This window comes from Dermacentor variabilis, chromosome 1 (assembly GCF_050947875.1).
Source record: "Dermacentor variabilis isolate Ectoservices chromosome 1, ASM5094787v1, whole genome shotgun sequence".
In the NCBI taxonomy this organism is placed as follows: domain Eukaryota; kingdom Metazoa; phylum Arthropoda; class Arachnida; order Ixodida; family Ixodidae; genus Dermacentor; species Dermacentor variabilis.
Genome location: NC_134568.1, coordinates 253,399,516 through 253,419,950, shown reverse-complemented (window position 1 = coordinate 253,419,950; position 20,435 = coordinate 253,399,516). Strand labels below are relative to the sequence as shown.

The 20,435-nt window shown below is 46.2% G+C and overlaps 1 protein-coding gene across 1 annotated transcript in view; it reads right to left on the bottom strand.

Moving 5' to 3' along the window:
- Positions 1-8,310: 8,310 nt before the first annotated feature.
- The window catches only part of LOC142561201 (peptidase M20 domain-containing protein 2-like), a 28,990-nt gene continuing 16,865 nt past the window's right edge, over positions 8,311-20,435 (bottom strand). The window contains exon 6 of the mRNA XM_075673430.1: positions 8,311-8,781. Coding sequence (XP_075529545.1) covers positions 8,483-8,781 — 299 coding nt within the window. The 3' untranslated portion in view covers positions 8,311-8,482. The remainder of the gene's footprint in view (positions 8,782-20,435) is intronic.

Sequence of the window (20,435 nt, the reverse complement as noted above, 5' to 3'; positions counted from 1 at the left end):
TTCTCGGAGCGAGCGGGAGAGGGGAAGCAAAAGCGAGCCGAACATCGCGGCGCCCGCGACTACAGCCTGTCGAGTCATACTCTAAAAATAATGCCGGGGAAAACGGGAGTAACTGGGCAGTTCGTCCTAAAAAGGGCGCTTTCGTCCCTCAAGGGAGTAACTGCATGAATGTGCGTGCCGTGTGCAAATTTCGGAGAGTAAGTGTATAGTCCCTGGCCGGAAAGAGAGCAACGGGAGGACGAACGGCAACAGTTACTCCCCATGCACTCCGCTGTTTTCTTCCGTTTCGTGGAGTGATGCGGCAAAAACGGTATTGTCTATAAATCGTGAATAGTTATAATTTCGTGCACAGTCGATTGAGCTACATGCAAAGCAGCACTTTTCCTCTTCGTGAGAAAATTGCGTGAAATTTAAAAGCTGGAATGTGAAGAGCCATGCCCTTCGTGCGCACACCATAAGGGAGCGATACACATTAAACGCGCAAGTCGTTGATAGACTGCCGGATTTTGCTGGTCAATAGTACCCAAGTTCCTTCCGTTCCAAAGAGATTACGAACTTAACTGAAGCGATGTGTAGCTCAAACGGGACACACTAAGCGACAGAGAAATTGTCCGTCTCTGTCGTACAATAGGTGCCTAAATTTATCTGGATCACTTTCATTTGCTATACTGTTGGGTAGCGCGTTCCACAATTCAATAGCAGTAGGTAAGAAAGAGTTGTTGAAGGCATTAGAAGAACCATGAAGGCGTTGTGGACTCAGGTTATTAAAGAGACGCTCAGAAGAGTGGTTGGGTGGAAGTAGATATGTTCCTGAGGTGTGGGAAATTATAATAGAGTTTGCGGGAAAGGGAAAGTTGTGATATCTCCCTACGAAGTGTTAGACTAGGGATGCTGATGGATGATTTAATGCCGCTTATACTTGTATGCCAGTCATAGTTTGAAATGATAAAACGTGCTGCGTGATTCTGCACTGCTTTAAGCGAGTTAATAAGCTAAGTCCGGTGAGGGTTCCAAATTGCTGAAGCATACTCAAGTTTAGTTCGAATGAACGTTTCATAAGCGAGCTTGCATACGGGAACAGAAGACAGAGAAATCGATCTTTTGAGTAGAAGTGATTTAGAACAGTCGTTTATAAGTTTAGTTATGTGTGCATACCACGTAAGCTGATCAGTGATAGTAACGTCTATAGATAACGGTAAGAGTCAACTTGAGCGAGGGCTGTGGAATTATGAGAATACTGGTGGTTAATGATTCCCGCTTGCGAGTTACACACACGTACTTGCACTTAGAAACGCTGAGGGACATGAGCCAAAGAGAGCACCAATTTGCCATTTTGCTTAGGTCTTCCTGGAGTATTAGTTGGGTCATTATATGGGAGGATATGCGCCGATACAGGACGCAGTCATCAGCGAATAACTGGATTGATGAAAGAATGCTATTAGGGAGGTCATTTATAAAAATGAGAAACAGAAGAGGCCCGAGCACAGAACCCTGTGGTACACCTGACAAGACTGGACTACTTGACTTGAGGTTATCGATGAAAGGGTGTTGTGAACAGTTTGTGAGAAAACATTTGACAATACGAGGGTCAATATTAAAGGGCCCCTCACCAGGCCCCTTAGCAAATTTTGGTTATACGCTGGAAGTTGTTATGTGTTCTCTAAAGAGCGTTCTGCCACAAAAAAATTTTCAGATTGGGCTTATTAATAGCCGAGGTAGAAATATTTCAGTGCTGCGAACCCGACTTCAGCAGGCTGGCTCCACTGCCAAGCAAGACGCTCTCTCCACTCGCCCCATCTAGCCTACGCAAGCGAAATTCCTTCCCTGCGTTCTCCCATACCGAACCTCGAGGATCGCGTGACGCATACGTCACAGGTCCCGCCTTCATTTTTTTTTTGCTCCTCGCTTTTTTTTTTTTTTTTTGCGCTACACATTCCCGCCGACGGCGTCGCGCGCGAGCTGTTGTCTCGTTCGCGTAGCGCACGATTTTGTGCACTGTGCACAAGGACACATGCATGACTATAGCGGTATAATTCAGTGCTACATGAATACTGAGGCAGAACGAGCGGATCGCAACGCATGATCACGCCGCTGGAACACGATAGAAAATGGCATAGTTTCGGTACCTGCGCACGTGACCGCACGACCGTGGGAACAAGCAGACGAAGCGGAAGTACATCTCTCTTGCTTCGGTGCGAAGTAAAACAGAAACACGCAGACATTCCGTTTGTGCGTTTTATTATTTCTCTAAACTTCAATTCGACAATTCAAGCAACAGATCACACATATAACAGATGTCTTGAATAATTCTCGAAGTTACGTGTTACCACGAGTGACGTCACACTGCGGACCCGACTACATAGGCGCAGGGGCACGACTACGTCCCCATCCGGCTTGGAGCACTGGCGGCCGCGAGGAGAAGCAAAAACGGCGTTCAGTTTGAAATTTCAGATCTTTCCGCGGCGCGTAGCGATGTAATACTTTGCAGACATGATCGTTATCGTGCAATGCATGCTCTGCGCTTGTCAGCTCAAAATGGCCAGACCTGGTGAGGGGCCCTTTAAGGCAAGCAAGTTTCGTGGCAAGATGTAGATGGGCGGCACGGTCAAACGCCTTTGCAAAGTCAAGATAGATAACATCGGTTTGAAAATGGGAGTTAAGGTGGAGGTGAACGTCTGCGGTAAATTCGAACAGTTGTGTTTCACATGAGTGGCATCGTCTAAATCCATGTTGATTGGGAAAGAAAAAAAGAGTTCTTGTCTAAATGAGATGCAATGCTGGTGTACAATATATGCTCTAGAATTTTGCAAGGTACGCAGGTTAAGGAAATCGGGCGGTAATTACATGGACTGGAACGACTACCAGATTAGTGCATAGGTACAACACTGCTAATTTTCCAATCATTCGGAATAGTGGAAGAGGCAATAGACTGAGTGAAAATCAATTTCAAGAGTCGGCTAGATTGCGATTTGGTACCCATTAAGGATTTAGCCATTATGCTGTCTGGGCCTGGCGCACTGGAAAGTTTAAGGTTATCGATTAAACAGGCGATTCCTTGAGTAGTTATAATAACAGCAAGGACCTACCCTAACGACTCAGTACATTTCCACAAAATCGTCAAAATCGTTTCAGGCTCCCTTTAAACATAGTTGATGTGAGACGAAATGATAATTTTTGCTGGCCAAGATTCACAGCAGGGGCAAACAAAAGGAAACATTTTGACAGATAATCTAGTAGTTCATTTATATAGCTAAGATCTGCTAATTGACTTTTTAATTAGTTATGTTAGGCTGCCAATGCCACTTGGCATTGGATATATGCCGATTGGACGTTTATAGCTGATAATGAACGCCTAATAAATCAGCTTCCAAAATAGATAAAAGGTTCTTAAAGCACACTGGCACGACAAGTTCCCCTGCATTGTGCATGTGAAACTGAAACTTAGAACGACAGAAAGCTGAGCTAGTTGGTAAGGATTCATAATGCACAAAAAAGATGTGAGGCATGCAGACAGGACACAAGAGTAGGGTGTGTTGTCCACTTCTCTACTCTTGTGTCCTGTCTGCACGCCTCACGTCTTTTTTGTGCATTATGAAACTGAAAATAAGCGCACCAGGAGCATGCTTAACTATGCATTAAGGTTGCATAATGTGGTGAAGGCCGCGCTGCAAATAAGAAACAAAAAAGCTTTGAAGCAACAACAAACAAGAAAGGAACAGGTCTCTCGGCTATGCGTAAGCCATAATAATTTGCTGACAACCAGCAGCATGCGACTTCATTTCGTCTTTAGGTGACAAGCACAAACTAAGCATGGTATGACTGCCTCACACAAATAAGATTAGCATTCTACCAATGTACCATGTAATGGCATATGTCCATACCTGCCAACTTCTCAGCTTTAAAATTCCTAAGAATTCTGCAGACACGACAAAAAGGGATAATACCACACGCATTTTTTAAAATTTGCCCTGACCATATAGCTGTTGTGGGATAATGATGACTTACTTTTAGACATAGCACAAGAGCAGCAGCAAACTTGGAACAGCAGACACCAACAAGCAACACTGCTTTCAGACCACATGTAGCGACTTCGTCAGAGACTACGCTGATGCAAATACGCTGCTTGCAAAGTTTGCTTGCTTTAAGAACTTGTCAGAATAAACTTGCTGAAAACAAGTACCCTTCTGGTATATAGCATCTTGCACTGCCACAAGAGGGCAGCACAAGTACAATAATTTTTTTTTCTGTGTGCATTCTTTGTAATCTTGTACCACTACATCATTCAACAGCTTTAAAGCTTTTTCATGAACAGAACTTATTTTTCATAAAACTTGACCAAAGATTGTAGCAACATCCCAAAATCAAAAACTTCATGTAAAATTTGGGAGTTGACAAGAAAGCATGACACATCAAATCACCATGATATACCCTTAAGGCATGGTTACATGCTCGAGTTCAATGTCTTGCACAAAATGGGACAGAATTTTTATTGCCAGTGTGCTTTAAATGACGATTTTTATGCAGTTTAAATGTTTATTTGTTATGAGCTCGCCATTAGCTACAAACGACCAATCAACATAGGTGCCCTAACATTAATAATCCAAAAAGTTGGCAAATATAAGTTAGACTACTAAGCGATCCATTAGGAAGTCTTCTACTGTGCACACCTGCTGTGACTCTTGGCCAGCAGGAACCATAATTTGTCTCAAATCCCTCACTTTAATAATTGAAGACGGCTGTCACTAGATAGTTTTAGAACAGGGTGTTAAGAACGGCCTGCTGAGGTGCAAGTTTTGCCAGCCAGTTGTGACAGCACTGTCAAACTTTTCCTGGAAGGCCGCCGCAACCCTCTAGCCACGGCGTCACTAAGTCGACTGTGTCCGGAGGACAATACGCGCTTCCTCGACTCTCCATCGCAGGAGCCGAGATGAGTTCGACGAAGCAGGCTTTATGCCGGAACACGACACCGCCTACCCGGTCTGCCGCGAGCGGGGCAGTCCCCGAGGGAACGTAGTTCAAGGCCCCTTCCCACGCGCTGTTCAAGATGCAAGACAATGGGCGTCAGTGGCCGTGCACCATGGGTCAGCTCGGGGAATATAAGGCACCTTTCCTGACGTAAGCCCCGAGTTCTACGAAGTCCGTCTGACGTCGGTTGAGGACCGTGAACCTGTGCGGAAGTGTGTGTGTAATCCCTCGCGCAGAGAGGCGACTCGTTTACGATGACTGGTCGAACGTTTCCCTCACCTTGGGATCGAGGGAGGACCGAGTATTTATAAACCGCTGTTGTGCGGCTGCTCAGTGCACTTTCTCTCGCAGTCATGCTAGACTGATGAACTGCAACGTCCTTATGTAGATACTGTAAATAAACCCATATTCCTCGTTCTCGATGAGAAGCAGTCCTTCCCTTCAACAACATCCTCAGCGTGGATAACTTGGACGACGGCATGGGCCAGCTACCATCTAATTCATGCCCGACTCCAATCTTGACAACTGGTTACGAACGGTGAGATTGAGCCCCCAATCCTGACAAGGGGCCCCAAACCTTTTGGAGGCCCCAAAGAAATAGTGTCGAAGCCACTGCGCATGCGCGAGACGCAAACTGCCATTGGGTTTTGCATCAGGCATGCTATTTCACTGATTTATCGCGAGCCCCAAAAGCTGCCCCAAAACCTTTGCGTCAACAAACATGGCGGCACCCATAGAAGTGATGGCTCTAACCTAGCACTAAACTGGGCTCAGTTCCAGGCATAGAGTTTCTCACTATATTACCCAGAGGGAAATCTGGCACTGCTGCACTGTGGTATGTAGTGGTATGCATGGGAATGCTGATATATTGCGACTTCGGATTGGCAACGTTCTTGTAGAGCCAGGATATCTTGAAGACGCACCTGGCAAACACCATTCCGTCTGTTACAATGATTAATTTTCTACTAAAAGAACATGTAAAAAGCTGTTTTAGCTTTATTATTATGCAAAAACATGTTTTATTTAACTATGAGGACTTGTCATTGCGTGTAGAATTATATGATACGTAAAAAGTATCAGTGGGCCGCTAAAGTTGGAGGACAGACGACAAGATTCACGCTAGCTTTGAAACAGTTGGTCGTCTGTTCTTGCTTTTTTTTCACTTGGTCATGCATTGTAGGTTAGTAAAGATGTAATATGGTGAATTGAACCATTTTATGAACATTTTACTTTTAGAATGCATTATTTGTGTAGCCATATCCACGTTTTAGATGAAGCCTCTAACAACACCAGCCAACACAAGCCTCGCAGACACATATACCGTCATTCCCATGACGGCACAGCGCCCCTTAAGAAACTCCCATAGACGGTGGCGCTAGATTTCCCTCCAGGTGCTATAGTGAGAAACTCTATGGTTCCAGGTAACGCATGAAGTTCGTAAGCTAGGACAAGTGACTGTGGTTATCGCTTTCTCTCAACTAACACATGTTATGAAGATTAATTCAATAGACACTGCAGACTCCGAATTTCATTGTAGAGTTCATGGCTCGTAGGCCCAACACAGCTTAATTTGGCTGATGAAGGCATGTCAAGTTGGTTACTCAAAAACTAAATGCAACAAATTGCTTGCTGCTAATAGAATAACCTCTACACTGTAATTAAATGCAAAAATTAAGATTAATTTTATTACCATGAAATGTTATATCTTATTTTAATATTTACAATAGCTTTTTTTTTACACCATAGTGGCGATGCAAACGCAAGACGCTATCCACAAATGCAAAGCCACATCAAAGCCCTATTCTAAAACTCTCTACTGAAACTCTGATGGCTCAGTAATAAACTCTTTGGTAGGTTTTTAAAAGCATTGGTGAATGGAGGTGGATATATTCCCCTTGGGATAAAATGTAGGTGAGGCACTGAATATAGCCAAAGTCTCTCGAGGAATTTCCCCAGGGCAATTTACTGGCTACATACATTGCCAAAAAAGTCACAAAAGAAGTCATGAAGACTCCTGAAAGGCAAAGTTTTCATTAAGGTGACTAAAAAATAAAAAACTCCGTAACTTAGTGAGAAAGTCACTAAATTTAGTGACATAGTTGCATAACATGCACTGTGTTGACGAGATTGCTTTAGCTGCAGCTGAGGGTTACTGCAACACCCAACAAACGAATATTGCTTTTTGAGTTGCCTGGCAGACAGCTCTTTGCAAATAAAACAATGGGCTGTGGATGGCCTACATGATTTATGGTCCTTTAGAAAACCTCAATGTCAACATCCATGCAGGCTACTCCTTTACCACAAAACTTCATTAGCAGACAAAACAGCATCTCTTAGTGTATGGCTCTTGCACACAAATATTGTGCCATGGAAGGTCTACAGAAGCTCAACAGCACCCAAGAATTGTGGATTAAATGCGTAGATTTTGTGCAAACATCCGCCTTGAGTTAGACACCGTGGTAAATGCCAGTCGTTTCACTGGACAAAGAACCTCACTTGAAGATCTTGCAAAGGGTCTATGGATTTTGTGTGTTAGAAAAAGCATGTTAAAAAAATTCACCGATGACAACAGTACTCACACTACTGTGAAATTTGAGCGCAGCTTTATATGTGTTTTCATTTCGCGATATATTGGCTGGCGCGGACAATCTGTCTCGTGCGGCACGCTGCAAATGAGCGAAGTGTGGTGCGACTGCCTTGCTAATGTGGAGATCGCGAGAGCCAGCGTGTGTGTGATGTGTGGGTGATTCACAGCAGCCATTGCCAACAGACTTCCCAGACAATGCGTGCTATTTTGGCCATCATCGTCGCACTCCACTTTTCTTCTCACGCTATCGCCATAGCCTCCTCCGCTTTCCACCTTATGGTTTCGCTGCACCCTCCACTCCACTTTCCTCCTCATGCGGTTCATCTCCCGCGGCACCCCACATTTGCTCTTTGACTTCCATCCTTCGCTTCGTTACGCACGAGACAACGCTGATGCCAACGCTTGCTGTAGGAACGGGTGCTTAAGAGCTGTGCTCTAAAACAGTACTGGAGCAAGATAACTATGGCAGTTTTTTTCTCACTAACATCCTCATCTAGGATTTGAACATTTATTTATCACTGGGTAAAAGTCAAGCTGACCCACTTCTTCTTCTGGCACAGCATAAAGAACACCTGCCTCTATTCTGCTCTCTTTAACTACATGACTTAATTTAAGAAATTCTCAAATGAATAACATCAATAACAAAAACAGCAGCATGAGGATCAATTGGAGAGCCAGTGTTGCTAAGAGCATTATAGGAGGTCATGTATTTTAGCTGTGTACAGGGCACAAAGTGAATTAATAACACAAGAGTCTAATAACAAACAACCCATAACTTTATTTAACCACTACGGTATATAATGAGCCTTCAATAACCGTTGCTAGTACCAGTGAACACCTTTGCCAACCAACATTTTACATTTATAAGTGCATTTTTTATCGCAGGCAGTATCAACCACTCTTATGGTATAGAGACTTCAAGGATGGTTATCAGCTGCGATTTGATCGTTCCATGTCAGCAGCAAATACTGCCTTAGCTTCTGGTATGAGCACATCCGGGTTGAGCAAAATGTCAAGGCATGCTAAAGCCATGGCTTTAGCAGCAACTAGTGTTGGTGGCTGAGCAGATGGATGGCCTGCAGCATCTGTGAACTCCTTTGTGTGGTTTGGTCCTGCTGAATCAATTCGGTAAATAGGGTGAATGCTGGGCACTGTGTGGCACACATCGCCCATGTCAGATGAAGCCACAAAAAGGTTGGCCTCACTGTTGCCATCATCAAATTTAACACCTGCCAAAAGAACGGAGGAAAACACATTACTTGGGATAAGTGTACATGCCATAACTTTATAGTGCTGTTCAGAAAAGCTACTTCCTCGTACAGTAACAACATATCCATAGAGCAAAATTATTGCAGCAATTATGTATGTGCTGTAGGTATTGTCACGTGGTGGTGACGCTGAAGAACACAGTAGCAATACTGTGAAGCACAAAACTAACTTTTATTGGGCGAACCTGTGCCCACAAAAACAGGCTACACTTTTAGCACAACGATAGCTGCGAACACGGTCGGCGATCGTCGAGAATCTGATCAGCGGGTCAAGCGCGTCGGCTTTTATAGATCAGTCATCGAATGTTCCAGATTAACCGATGGGACCCGCGTGTCTTCCACAAAGTTCTACACTATTCGCGTCGCGCATACATGCAATCAGATTACACAAGTTGCGGTGAAAGACAGTGTATGGAACCATCGATAACATTCCAGAAACTTCTTTTACATGCAGGCGCATCCTGCGCTGCGCGATAAGATTTGTTAGGCGGCCCAAACGTGGTCGCCCGATAAAGACAAGTACACGTGTCATTACCCCCCTCTTAAAAAGCATCGACCCGATGCTGCAAACAAACGAAAGTAATAAAAAAAGAAGCACTCGTAGCAAAGAAAACAACAAAATAAGGAAGTTCGTCAGCATCCATAAAAGGGTTTAAGGCGCACCACGTGGACCACTTCAGATGGTGCGCGGCACCGCTGTGAATGCGAAATGCCGTCTGGCACGACCTCATAGTCCAGTGCGCCAATACGTCGGATGACCTTGTAGTGTCCGAAATAGCGTCGCAGTAGTTTCTCGCTCAGTCCTCGTCGGCGTATCGAGGTCCATACCCAAACACGGTCGCCGGGCTGGTACTCGACGAAGCGTCGTCGGAGGTTGTGGTGTCGGCTGTCGGTACGCTGCTGGTTCTTGATCCGTAGGCGGGCGAGCTGTCGAGCTTCTTCAGCGTGCTGGAGATAGGTAGCGACGTCAAGATTCTCCACGTCAGTTACGTGCGGCAGCATGGCGTTGAGCGTCGTCGTCGGGTTCCTGCCGTAAACCAGCTTAAATGGCGTGATCTGTGTTGTTTCTTGCACCGCCGTGTTGTAAGCGAATGTTACGTACGGCAGGACCGCATCCCACGTCTTGTGCTCGATGTCGACGTACATTGCTAGCATGTCGCCGAGGGTCTTGTTCAGGAGCTCCGTGAGACCATTCGTCTTCGGATGGTAGGCAGTTGTCCTCCTGAGACTTGTCTGGCTGTATTGCAGAATGGCTTGCGTGAGCTCTGCTGTAAAAGCCGTTCCTCTGTCGGTGATGACGACTTCTGGAGCACCATGTCGCAGCAGGATGTTCTCGACGAAAAATTTCACCACTTTGGCTGCGCTGCCTTTCGGTAGAGCTTTAGTTTCAGCGAAGCGGGTGAGATAGTCCATCGCCACGACAATCCACTTATTTCCGTATGTTGATGTAGGAAACGGTCTAAACAAGTCCATCCCGATCTGCTGAAAAGGTCGGTAAGGAGGCTTGATCGGCTGCAGTAATCCCGCTGGCCTTGTCGGTGGTGTCTTGCGTCGCTGACAGTCTCGGCATGTCTTGACGTAACGGGCGACATCAGCGGTTAGGTGCGGCCAGTAATACCTTTCTTGTATCCTCGACAGCGTCCAGGAGAAACCGAGGTGCCCAGCGGTCGGATCGTCATGTAGGGTGTGCAGTACTTCTGGACGCAGCGCCGACAGAACAACAAGAAGGTAGTTGGCGCGGACTGGTGAGAAGTTCTTCAAGAGTAGGTTGTTTTGAAGCGTGAACGAAGATAATCCACGCTTAAATGCCCTAGGGACAATGTCCGTCCGCCCTTCCTAATACTCGACTAGGGCTTTTAGCTCCGGGTCCCCTCGTTGTCGTTCGGCGAAGTCTTCCGCGCTTATTATGCCAAGGAAGGCGTCGTCATCCTAGTCATCTTGCGGCGACGGGTCAATGGGGGCACGTGATAGGCAATCGGCATCCGAGTGTTTTCGTCCGGACTTGTATGTTACAGTGATGTCGTATTCTTGTAGTCTTAGGCTCCATCGTCCTTTAATTTAGCTAACCAACACAACGCGTGATGGTCGCTGACCACTTTGAATGACCTGCCATAGAGGTAAGGGCGAAATTTAGCTGTAGCCCAAACGATGGCGAGGCATTCCTTTTCGGTTGTAGAATAATTGCCTTCCGCTTTTGACAACGACCGGCTAGCTTAAGCTATCACGTGTTCATGTCCATCTTTTCTCTGGACTAGGACGGCACCGAGGCTTAGGCTACTGGTGTCAGTGTGTATTTCGGTATCGGCGTGCACGTCGAAGTGCGCAAGTACGGGCAGCGACTGCATGCGCTGAGTTCTTGAAATGCGTTGGCCTGCGGCGTTTCCCACTTGAACTCGACGTCACATTTAGTTAGCTTTGTCAGCGGCTCAGCGATGCGTGAAAAGTCCTTGACAAATCGCCTGTAGTAGGCACACATGCCAAGAAATCTACGCACTGTCTTCTTGTCGATGGGCTGCGGGAACTTTGCAATGTCGGCTGTCTTCTGTGGGTCGGGGCAGACTTCAGATTTGCTGATGACGGGGCCCAGGACTAGAAGCTCATCGTAAGCGAAGCGGTATTTTTCCCGTTTCAGAGTGAGCCCTGAGGTCTTGATGGCCTCTAGTACTGTCGCAAGCCACCTAAGGGTATCATCGAAATTTCCAACAAAGACGATGACGTCATCCAAGTAAGCAAGACAGGTCTGCCACTTCAATCCTGCTAACACCGTGTCCATGACGCGATGGAACGTTGCAGGTGCCGAGCACAGTCCGAATGGCATGACCTTGAACTCGTAGAGGCCGCCTGGCGTGATGAAGGCGGTCTTTTCGCGATCTCTTTCGTCGACTTCTATTTGCCAATAGCCAGACTTCAGGTCCATCGACGAGAAGTATTTAGCGTTGCAGAGCCGATCCAATGCGTTGTCTATCCGTGGGAGGGGGTATACGTCCTTCTTCGTGATCTTGTTCAGACTACGATAATCGACGCAGAAACGTACGGTTCCGTCCTTTTTCTTCACCGGGACAACAAGGGATGCCCACGGGCTCTTCGACGGCTGGATGATGTCGTCGCGCAGCATTTCATCGACTTGTTCTCTTATAGCTTTACGTTCTCGCGGTGAAACTCGGTAAGGGCTCTGGCAGAGTGGTCGAGCGCACTCCTCGGTGATTATGCGATGCTTGGCGACTGGTGTTTGTCGAACCCTCGATGACGTCGAAAAGCAGCCTTTGTATCGTCGGAGCAGACTTCTCAGCTGCTGTTGCTTAATCACGGGGAGACTTGGATTCACGTCGAAGTCTGGTTTGGGGACAATGCTCATCGTGGTAGATGCGGCTGAATCCGAGAGGACAAAGGCATTGCTGGTTTCCACAATTTCCTCGATGTATGCGATTGTTGTGCCCTTGTTGATGTGCTTGAACTCTTGGCTGAAGTTGGTTAGCATAACTTCCACTTGCCCTCCGTGGAGTTGAGCGATCCCTCTTGCGACGCAAATTTCACGGTCTAGCAGTAGACGTTGGTCGCCTTCGATGACGCCTTCTACGTCAGCGGGTGTTCCGGTGCCGACCGAAATAACAATGCTGGAGCGAGGCGGGATGCTCACTTGATCTTTGAGCACACTCAAGGCATGGCGACAACGAGGGCTCTCCGGCGGCATTGCTTATCTTCTGACAGCGTTATTGACTTCGACTTCAGGTTGATGATTGCGCCGTGTTGATCCAGGAAGTCCATACCGAGAATGACGTCTCGTGAACACTGTTGGAGGATAACGAAGGTGGCAGGGTAAGTACAGTCATGAATGGTTATTCTTGCCGTGCAGATTCCAGTTGGCATGATGAGGTGTCCTCCAGCGGTCTGAATTTGAGGGCCTTCCCATGCGGTCCTAACTTTCTTCAAATGGGCGGTGATGTGCCCACTCATGACGGAGTAATCAGCCCCTGTGTCTATTAAGGCGGTAACTGCGTGGCCATCGAGAAGCACGTCGAGTTCGGTCTCGCTGACCAGCCCCGGGCTGGGCCAGTGTATGGTCCGCGCTGCAGCGACAGGTAGCGACCTGGTGACGGCGAACGGGACGGTCGTCGAAGGCTCCACTGAGTAGCGGCGAGGTAGTCGGCGATGTCACGAGGGCGTTCACCTTCCCGAGGGCGCGGTGCATCGGCGGCGAACCCTCGCAATCCCAGGTCGCGGTATGGGCATCGGCGGTACACATGGCCGGCTTCGCCGCAGTGGTAGCAGAGCGGGCGGTGGTTGGGGGCTCGCCAAATGTCCGTCTTCCTCACGTAGCTGCGCTGGGCGACGGGTGGACGTGCTGGCGGCAGCGGCGGTGGACGATGAAATTGCAGCGTTACAGGGCCCTGGCGTTGTCGCGGAGGGGGGCCTTGACGGCAGGCAACGGCGGCGTAGGTCATCGCTTCCGGCTGAGGTTGCGGTGATCATGGTTGCACCTCAGGGACTCCAAGCGATCGCTGAACCTCTTCTTTGACGATTTCAGCGATTGGATCCACTTGGGACTGCGTCCTTGGGTAGAACTTCTGGAGCTCCTCCCGTACGACCGCTCGGATGGTCTCGCGCAGGTCGTCAGTGGCCACTGATTGAACGCCAGCGTAGCTTGTTGGCTTGGTGCGTCAGTCGAATTGCCGGTTCCGCAATTCCAGAGTCTTCTCGATGTTCGTCGCCTCACGAAGAAACTCGTCGACGGTCTTCGGTGGGCTTCTTACCATTCCGGCGAAAAGTTCCTTCTTTACACCACGCATCAGTAGGCGGACTTTCTTCTCCTCTGACATTTCCGGGTCGGCGTGGCGGAACAGACGGGTCATTTCCTCAGTGAAGATCGCGATCGTCTCATTCGGCAGCTGCGCTCTGGTCTCCAGTACAGCTTGGGCTCGCTCATTTAGCACGACGCTTGTAAATGTTTGCAGGAAGCCGTTTTGAAACAGGTCTCACGTCGTCAAGGTCGCTTCTCGATTCTCGAACCATGTCCTGGCGGCGTCCTCCAATGCGAAATAGAGATGTCGCAGCTTGTCGTTGCTTGCCCAGCTGTTAAACGTAGCGACCCTCTCATACGTTTCCAGCCAGCTTTGTGGGTCCTCAAATGTGGAACCGTGGAACGTCGGTGGTTCCCTGGGCTGGCTGCAGCACGATGGGGGACACTGGGGCTGCCATTGGGGTTGCCTTGGCCACAATCTTCTTGGTCTTCTCAGGTAGAAGTCCATGCTCCGGGGGCAGCTGTTGAAGACGGCGGCTTGCTCGATGGTCCGGGACTACGTTGGTGTTCTCTTTGCGGTCCGGGCTTGAATTACGGCTTGTCGAGGGGGTCTCGTACATGAACGTAAAGCCCCTCCACCAGATGTCACGTGGTGGTGACGTTGAAGAACACAGTAGCAATACTATGAAGCAATACTACTATGACTGTGGCTTTCGATAAGCTTGACTTAGGGACACACTTGCGGATTCGGCATTGGATAAGCTCGACATTTCATGTGGATTTGGCTTTCCAGTACTGTGTGTTTTTACATCTAGATGGCGGTGTATTTGTTTGCGTTAACGTTAACGCTTTTCTCCGTTCCGCTATTCTAAAGCACTACCTTGTGCCGCGCAGTGCAGTCTTTCTTTGCGTTAGCGTTGCGTCGCGCGCTAACGCTAACGCAAGCATTTTACGCTATACTAAAACTGTCTACTGTGAAAGACAAAACTAACTTTTATTGGGCGAACCTGTGCCCACAAAAACAGGCTACACTTTTAGCACAACGACAGCGGCGGACACGGTCGGCGATCGTCGAGAATCTGATCAGCGGGTCAAGCGCATCAGCTTTTATAGATCAGTCGTCGAATGTTCCAGATTAACCGATGGGACCCGCGTGTCTTCCACAAAGTTCTACACTATTCGCGTCGCGCATACATGCAATAAGATTACACAAGTTGCGGTGAAAGACAGTGTACGGAACCATCGATAACATTCCAGAAACTTCTTTTACATGCAGGCACGTCCTGTGCTGCGCGATAACATTTGTAAGGCGGCCAAATGTGGTCGCCCGACAAAGATAAGTACACGTGTCAGTATGTACAGTTTACTGCAAAAGCTCAAAGGGCATGGGGGCTGTGGAAAATAATATTCTCAGCCAGAGCATGCATTGAGGAATTTGAAGATACTATCTGCGCTTGTTTGTACAAGCTGCATGCTTTTGCCATGAAGAAATGTTTGTTCCCTCAAGTGCTCCGTACACTTTTAGGGCCACCACTTTTACGGCCTTTTAAGGCCACCAATACAAGTGAATGAGACAAAACACACCACATTTTTCTACTGTCCTTACACTATCTGTTTGTCACCTACAAATTGCTGGCAACAGTGAATAACAGCAATACACAGTTGATAACTGAAGGTTTATTTGTAGGGATCCGTGAATCTTCAAAATTTTGAGTATGAATTGAATAGTCCTTGCTATATTATTGACATTTGATTAGAAAATATACAATTTGAAATTTATTGAACATTAATTTATTTCAAGTATAAGGGCTAACAACACTTACTGGAGTCTCGAGGGAGAGAGTGAGATGCAAAGGAGTGTTCCGACTGATTCTGTTGTAAGAGAGCTGTGGTTTTTGTGCAGAGGCACCTGTTCTTGAGCAAGCACACGAGGCAGATAACTTCAGCTCGATAACTTCCAATCATTCACTAAGAATGCTTCGCTTTTAGGCAACCTGTATACAAATTTGTTGTCTTGATATAGGCAAAGCAATTTATTATGTAACTAGTATCACCATATTTGCATCCCTTTAAAACAAGGCTGCACAACTCAAAATCAGCAAGGGCCAAAACCAGCTTCTCTGGGAGACACACATGCCACAATTTGGCGAGAAATGCTGCACTTCTTTCTTGCAGAAAACTGTCTGGTATATTTGCACTCATTGCTGTTCTCAGCATACCTTATAATGTCACACTGGTCACTTCAGACTGAAGGCAGCTCTTGTTCAAAATTATCAAAGAGAATGTCAGATCACAGACGTATATCATATAGGTGCTCCCGAAAAGAGATGCCAGTTTCAAGACAATGTTAGCTGTGTTTCTGCGTTTGTTGCTATAAGGTTCTTGCAAGGCCAACAGAGGGGATGCTTCTACAGCGTAGCATTTAGCTCCATCGAACACTGCAACTAAAGCTCATCCAACTGCAGCGTTTCGGCTTCACTGATACTAAATGGCTGCAAAATAGGTGGACGCTCTTTCCCTCATCCTCAAATGACTTGAAATACTGTGAAACCAGAGCCATGCTAGAACACATGCTATGGGAATGCCAGGGCTTAATACAGGACAATGAGAGAGAAGCCTCCATCGACAGCCTCCACGCACGATGGCATGCTGTGCTGCTCAGATCGAATCTCGAAGACCAACTCAGGGCAGTCCAGCGGGCCAAGGAAGCCGCCGAGAGGCAAGAACTCTTGACCTTAACCTCAGTGGGTGCCCCAGCCCACTTACTCACCGGACACAAATCGTTCTGATTCGAAATAAAGTTTTCTCACTCACTCTTCCAAAAGGTGCTCGACATAATGAAAATTTGGTGTTGCATAGTCTTCATGTAAATGAATATCTATCTATAGTTTCAAAAACATTATATGATGATAAAAATTATTGAAAAAGATGCAGTTTTTGACTATTATACGAACAAAAAAAAATTCCAGCATTTGCTGTTAAAAGAGACAAGTAGGAGATACATCATCATAATCTGCAGCGTATTTTATGTCCACTGCTGGATGAAGGCCTTTCCCTGCTGATCTCCAATTACCCCTGTCCTGCATCAACCGCCCGTGAATTTCCGAATTTCGTCGCCCCACCTAGTCTTCTGCCGTCCTTGACTGCACTTCCCTTCTCTTGGCACCCATTCTGTAACCCTAATGGTGCACCCGTTATCTAACCTGTGCATTACATGACCTGCCCAGCTCTATTTTTTTTCTCTCATTGTCAATTAGAATATCGGCTATACCCGTTAGCTCTCTGATCCAAACCAATCTATTTCTGTCTCTTAACGTTATGCCTAGCATTCTTCATTCCATTGCTCTTTGCGCAATCCTTGTTCTCAAGCTTCTTAGTCAGTCTCCAAGTTTCTGCCCCATATATCAGCACCGGTAAAATGCACTGATTGTACATCTTCTTCAATGATAATGGTAAGCTTCCAGTCAGGAGCTGACAATGTCTGCCGTATGCGTTTCAACCCATTTTTATTCTATGAATTTCCTTCTCATGATCAGGGTTCCCTGTGATTAATTGACCTAGGTAACATACTCCTTCACAGACTCCAGAGGCTGATTGGCGATCCTGAACTCTTGTTCCCTTGCCCGGCTATTCATGATTACCTTTGTCTTGTGCATATTAATCTTCAACTCCACCCCTACACTATCTCTGTTAAGGTCCTCAATCATTTGTTTCAACCCATCTGCGATGTTGCTGAATAGAACAATGTTACCTGCAAACTGAAGGTTGCCGAGGTATTTGGTGTCGATCCTTACTCCTAAGCGTTCCCAGTTTAATAGCTTGAATACTTCTTCCAAGCACACAGTGAACAGCATTGGAGTGATTGTGTCTCCTTGTCTGACCCCTTTCTTTATAGGTATCTTCCTACTTTTCTTGTGGAGAATTAAGGTAGCTGTGGAATCTCTGTATATATTTTCCAAGATATTTACGTAAGCGGTCTGTACTCCTTGATTACATAAAGCCTCTATGACTGCTTGTATCTCTACTGAAACAAATGCCTGTTCGTAATCTATGAAAGCCATTCCTCTGCAAGCCATTCCTCTGCAGATTTCTCGATTACCTGATTAATGACATGAGTGTGATCCATTGTAGAGTACCCCTTCCTGAAGCCAGCCTGTTGCCTTGGTTGACTAATTTCCAGTGTTGCCCTTACTTCTACTGGAAATTATTTTGATGATTATTTTATATAATACGAGGATTAAGCTAATAGGCCTATAATTTTTCAGTTCTTTAATGTCTCCCCTTTAGGGGATTAGTATAATGTTGGCATTCTTCGAGTTTTTGGGGACCCTTGAAGTCTATAGACACTTCGTATAGAGAGCCGCCAGTTTTTTAATCAACTGTTATTTCATCTTCTCTTGCCACTTTTCCCTGTTTCATGTCTTTCAAGGCCCTTCTGACCTCATTGCTAGTTATAGAAGGGGCCTCTGTAACCTGTTCATTACTACTTCGAATGGAGGTATCGTGGCTGCTTTGGGTACGGTACAGGTCAGTATAGAATTCTTCCGCTGCTTTTACTTTATCTTTGAAATTCCTGATAACATTGCCCTGCTTATCTTTCAGTGCATACATCTTGGCTTGCCCTATGCCAAGTTTTCTTCTCGCTGATTTCATGCTGCATCCATTTTTTATGGCTTCCTTAGTCTTTCTAACGTTATACCGTCGAATATCCCTTACTTTCTGCTTGTCGATCAGTTTTGACAGTTCTGCGAGTTCTATCTTATCTCTTGAGTTGGACACTTTCATTCTTTGTCGTTTCATTAGGCCCTTTGTTACTTGGGAGAGCTTGCCTACTGGTTGCCTCGGTGCTTTGCCTCCCACTTTAATTGCTGCCTCTGAAGCCAGCCTAGTTACGGTTTCATTCATTACCTCTATGTCATCTTCATCTCTCTGTTCTAAGGCTGCATATTTGTTTGCAAGTGCCAACCTGAATTGGTCTGCTTTTACCCTTACTGCCTCTAGGTTGGCCTGTTTCTTCATGACCAATTTCTCTTTCTCTCTTCAAATGGAGGTGAATCCTAGCCCTCGCTAACTTATGATCACTGCTCTTTACTCTAACTAACACTTCTACATTCTGCACTATGCTGGGTTCGGCAGAAAGTATGCAATCGATTTCATTTCTTGTTTCACCATTAGGGCTTTTCCAGGTCCACTTTCTGTTGCTATGCTTCCTGAAGAAGGTGTTCATTATTCACAGCTTATTCCTTTCTGCGAATTCTACCAGCTAATCTCCTCTAGCATTCCTAGAATCGACGCCGTAGTTGCCGATTGCTTGTTCCCTAGCCTGCTTTTCCTCCACTTTTGCATTGAATTCGCCCATTACTACAGTATACTGAGTTTGCACTTTGCTCATCGCTAATTCAACATCTTCATAAAACTGATCTACTTCATCATCATCGTGACTGGATGTTGGAGAGTAGGCTTGTACTACCTTTAATCTATACCTCTTAAGTTTGATTACGACTACTGCTGCACTCCCATTAATGCGTAGAATTCATCAATGTTGCCCGCTATGTCTTTATGAATTAGGAATCCTACTCCACATTGCTTTTTATCTGGGAGACCTCTATAGCAGAGCACATGGCTGTTAGTCAGCACTGTATAAGCTTAACCAGTTCTAATCCCACTAAGGCCGATGATATCCCAAACAATGTCTGATAGTTCCTCAAAGAGTCCTGTTAAGCTAGCTTCACTTGACAGAGTTCGGGTGTTAAAGGTTGCCAGGGTCAGTTCCCTTGGAGGCCTGTCCGGGTCCAGAGATTCTTAGCACCCTCTGCTGCGTTACAGGTCTAACCGCCGCCTTGGTCAGGTGCTCTGCAGCTGCTGGCGACTGAAGGCCATGGGTTAATTGTAGGAATCATGAGGGAGGTACAGTGGCAATCAACTACCGCTATTGCAAGTCATGCTAGCAGCGTATAAAGAAGTCAATCCACAAAGCGTTGGTCACTTTATTACGTGCTTCTTTAAATGTGTAAGTGTGGCATGCTGTTTGTATCCTCCTATAAACACTATACAAAAGCACGACCTTGACTAGCACTTACTCACGGTGCATTGCCGTGTAAGAAAACATTTGTGAACACTGAAAAGTCAGGTGGACAAAGGCAAGAGCACTAATTTATAGCTACTGCTGCCTATGATCATTCGGTCGAAACATACTGGGAAAGTGCGTGTTCAACTCATTGATAGTATTGTACTCTTTCTGCAGATAACCAACAGTTTTGGAAGTCGCACACCTTCCTTATTCCCAACAAAAGATCTCATGCTCCAGCATCTTTTTAATTTTAATGCGCTTGACACCGTCCGTCTACAGTTAATGTTGGGTAGCGTGCTTGGCACCAATATTGTTGTTTTTCTCAACATATGGTGATGCACTGATAGCAGCAACCAGCATACCACAGTAGTGCGACTTCCATCCGCAGGCTGATAATAATGCACTCACAGGCCTGTGGCCTGTATGTCGTGCAGCCTTTCTTTAAAACAATGTGTAGTGCTATAGTATCACCCCCCCCCCCCCCCCCCACCACTTCTCTCCTTCAATAAGCACAACATTCCATGTGCATCTGTGACATGCTGTTCCCTTGTTTCATTACTGTCACTTTTCAAGCTACTTAGTTGACTGGATGTCAGTTGCGAATGGCATCACATCCATGCATCAAATAATGTAAACAGGCCTCACTATTGTACCAAACTAAACTCCACACAATATTCAATTATTCTATACTATTCAACATTTGAAGGTTATTTTTCTCAAATATTCATATTCACTTACAAAATCTGACTATTCAAACACTCCTACTTATTTGCCAAACAGATGAAAGTTTTTACTAAATGGTATAAT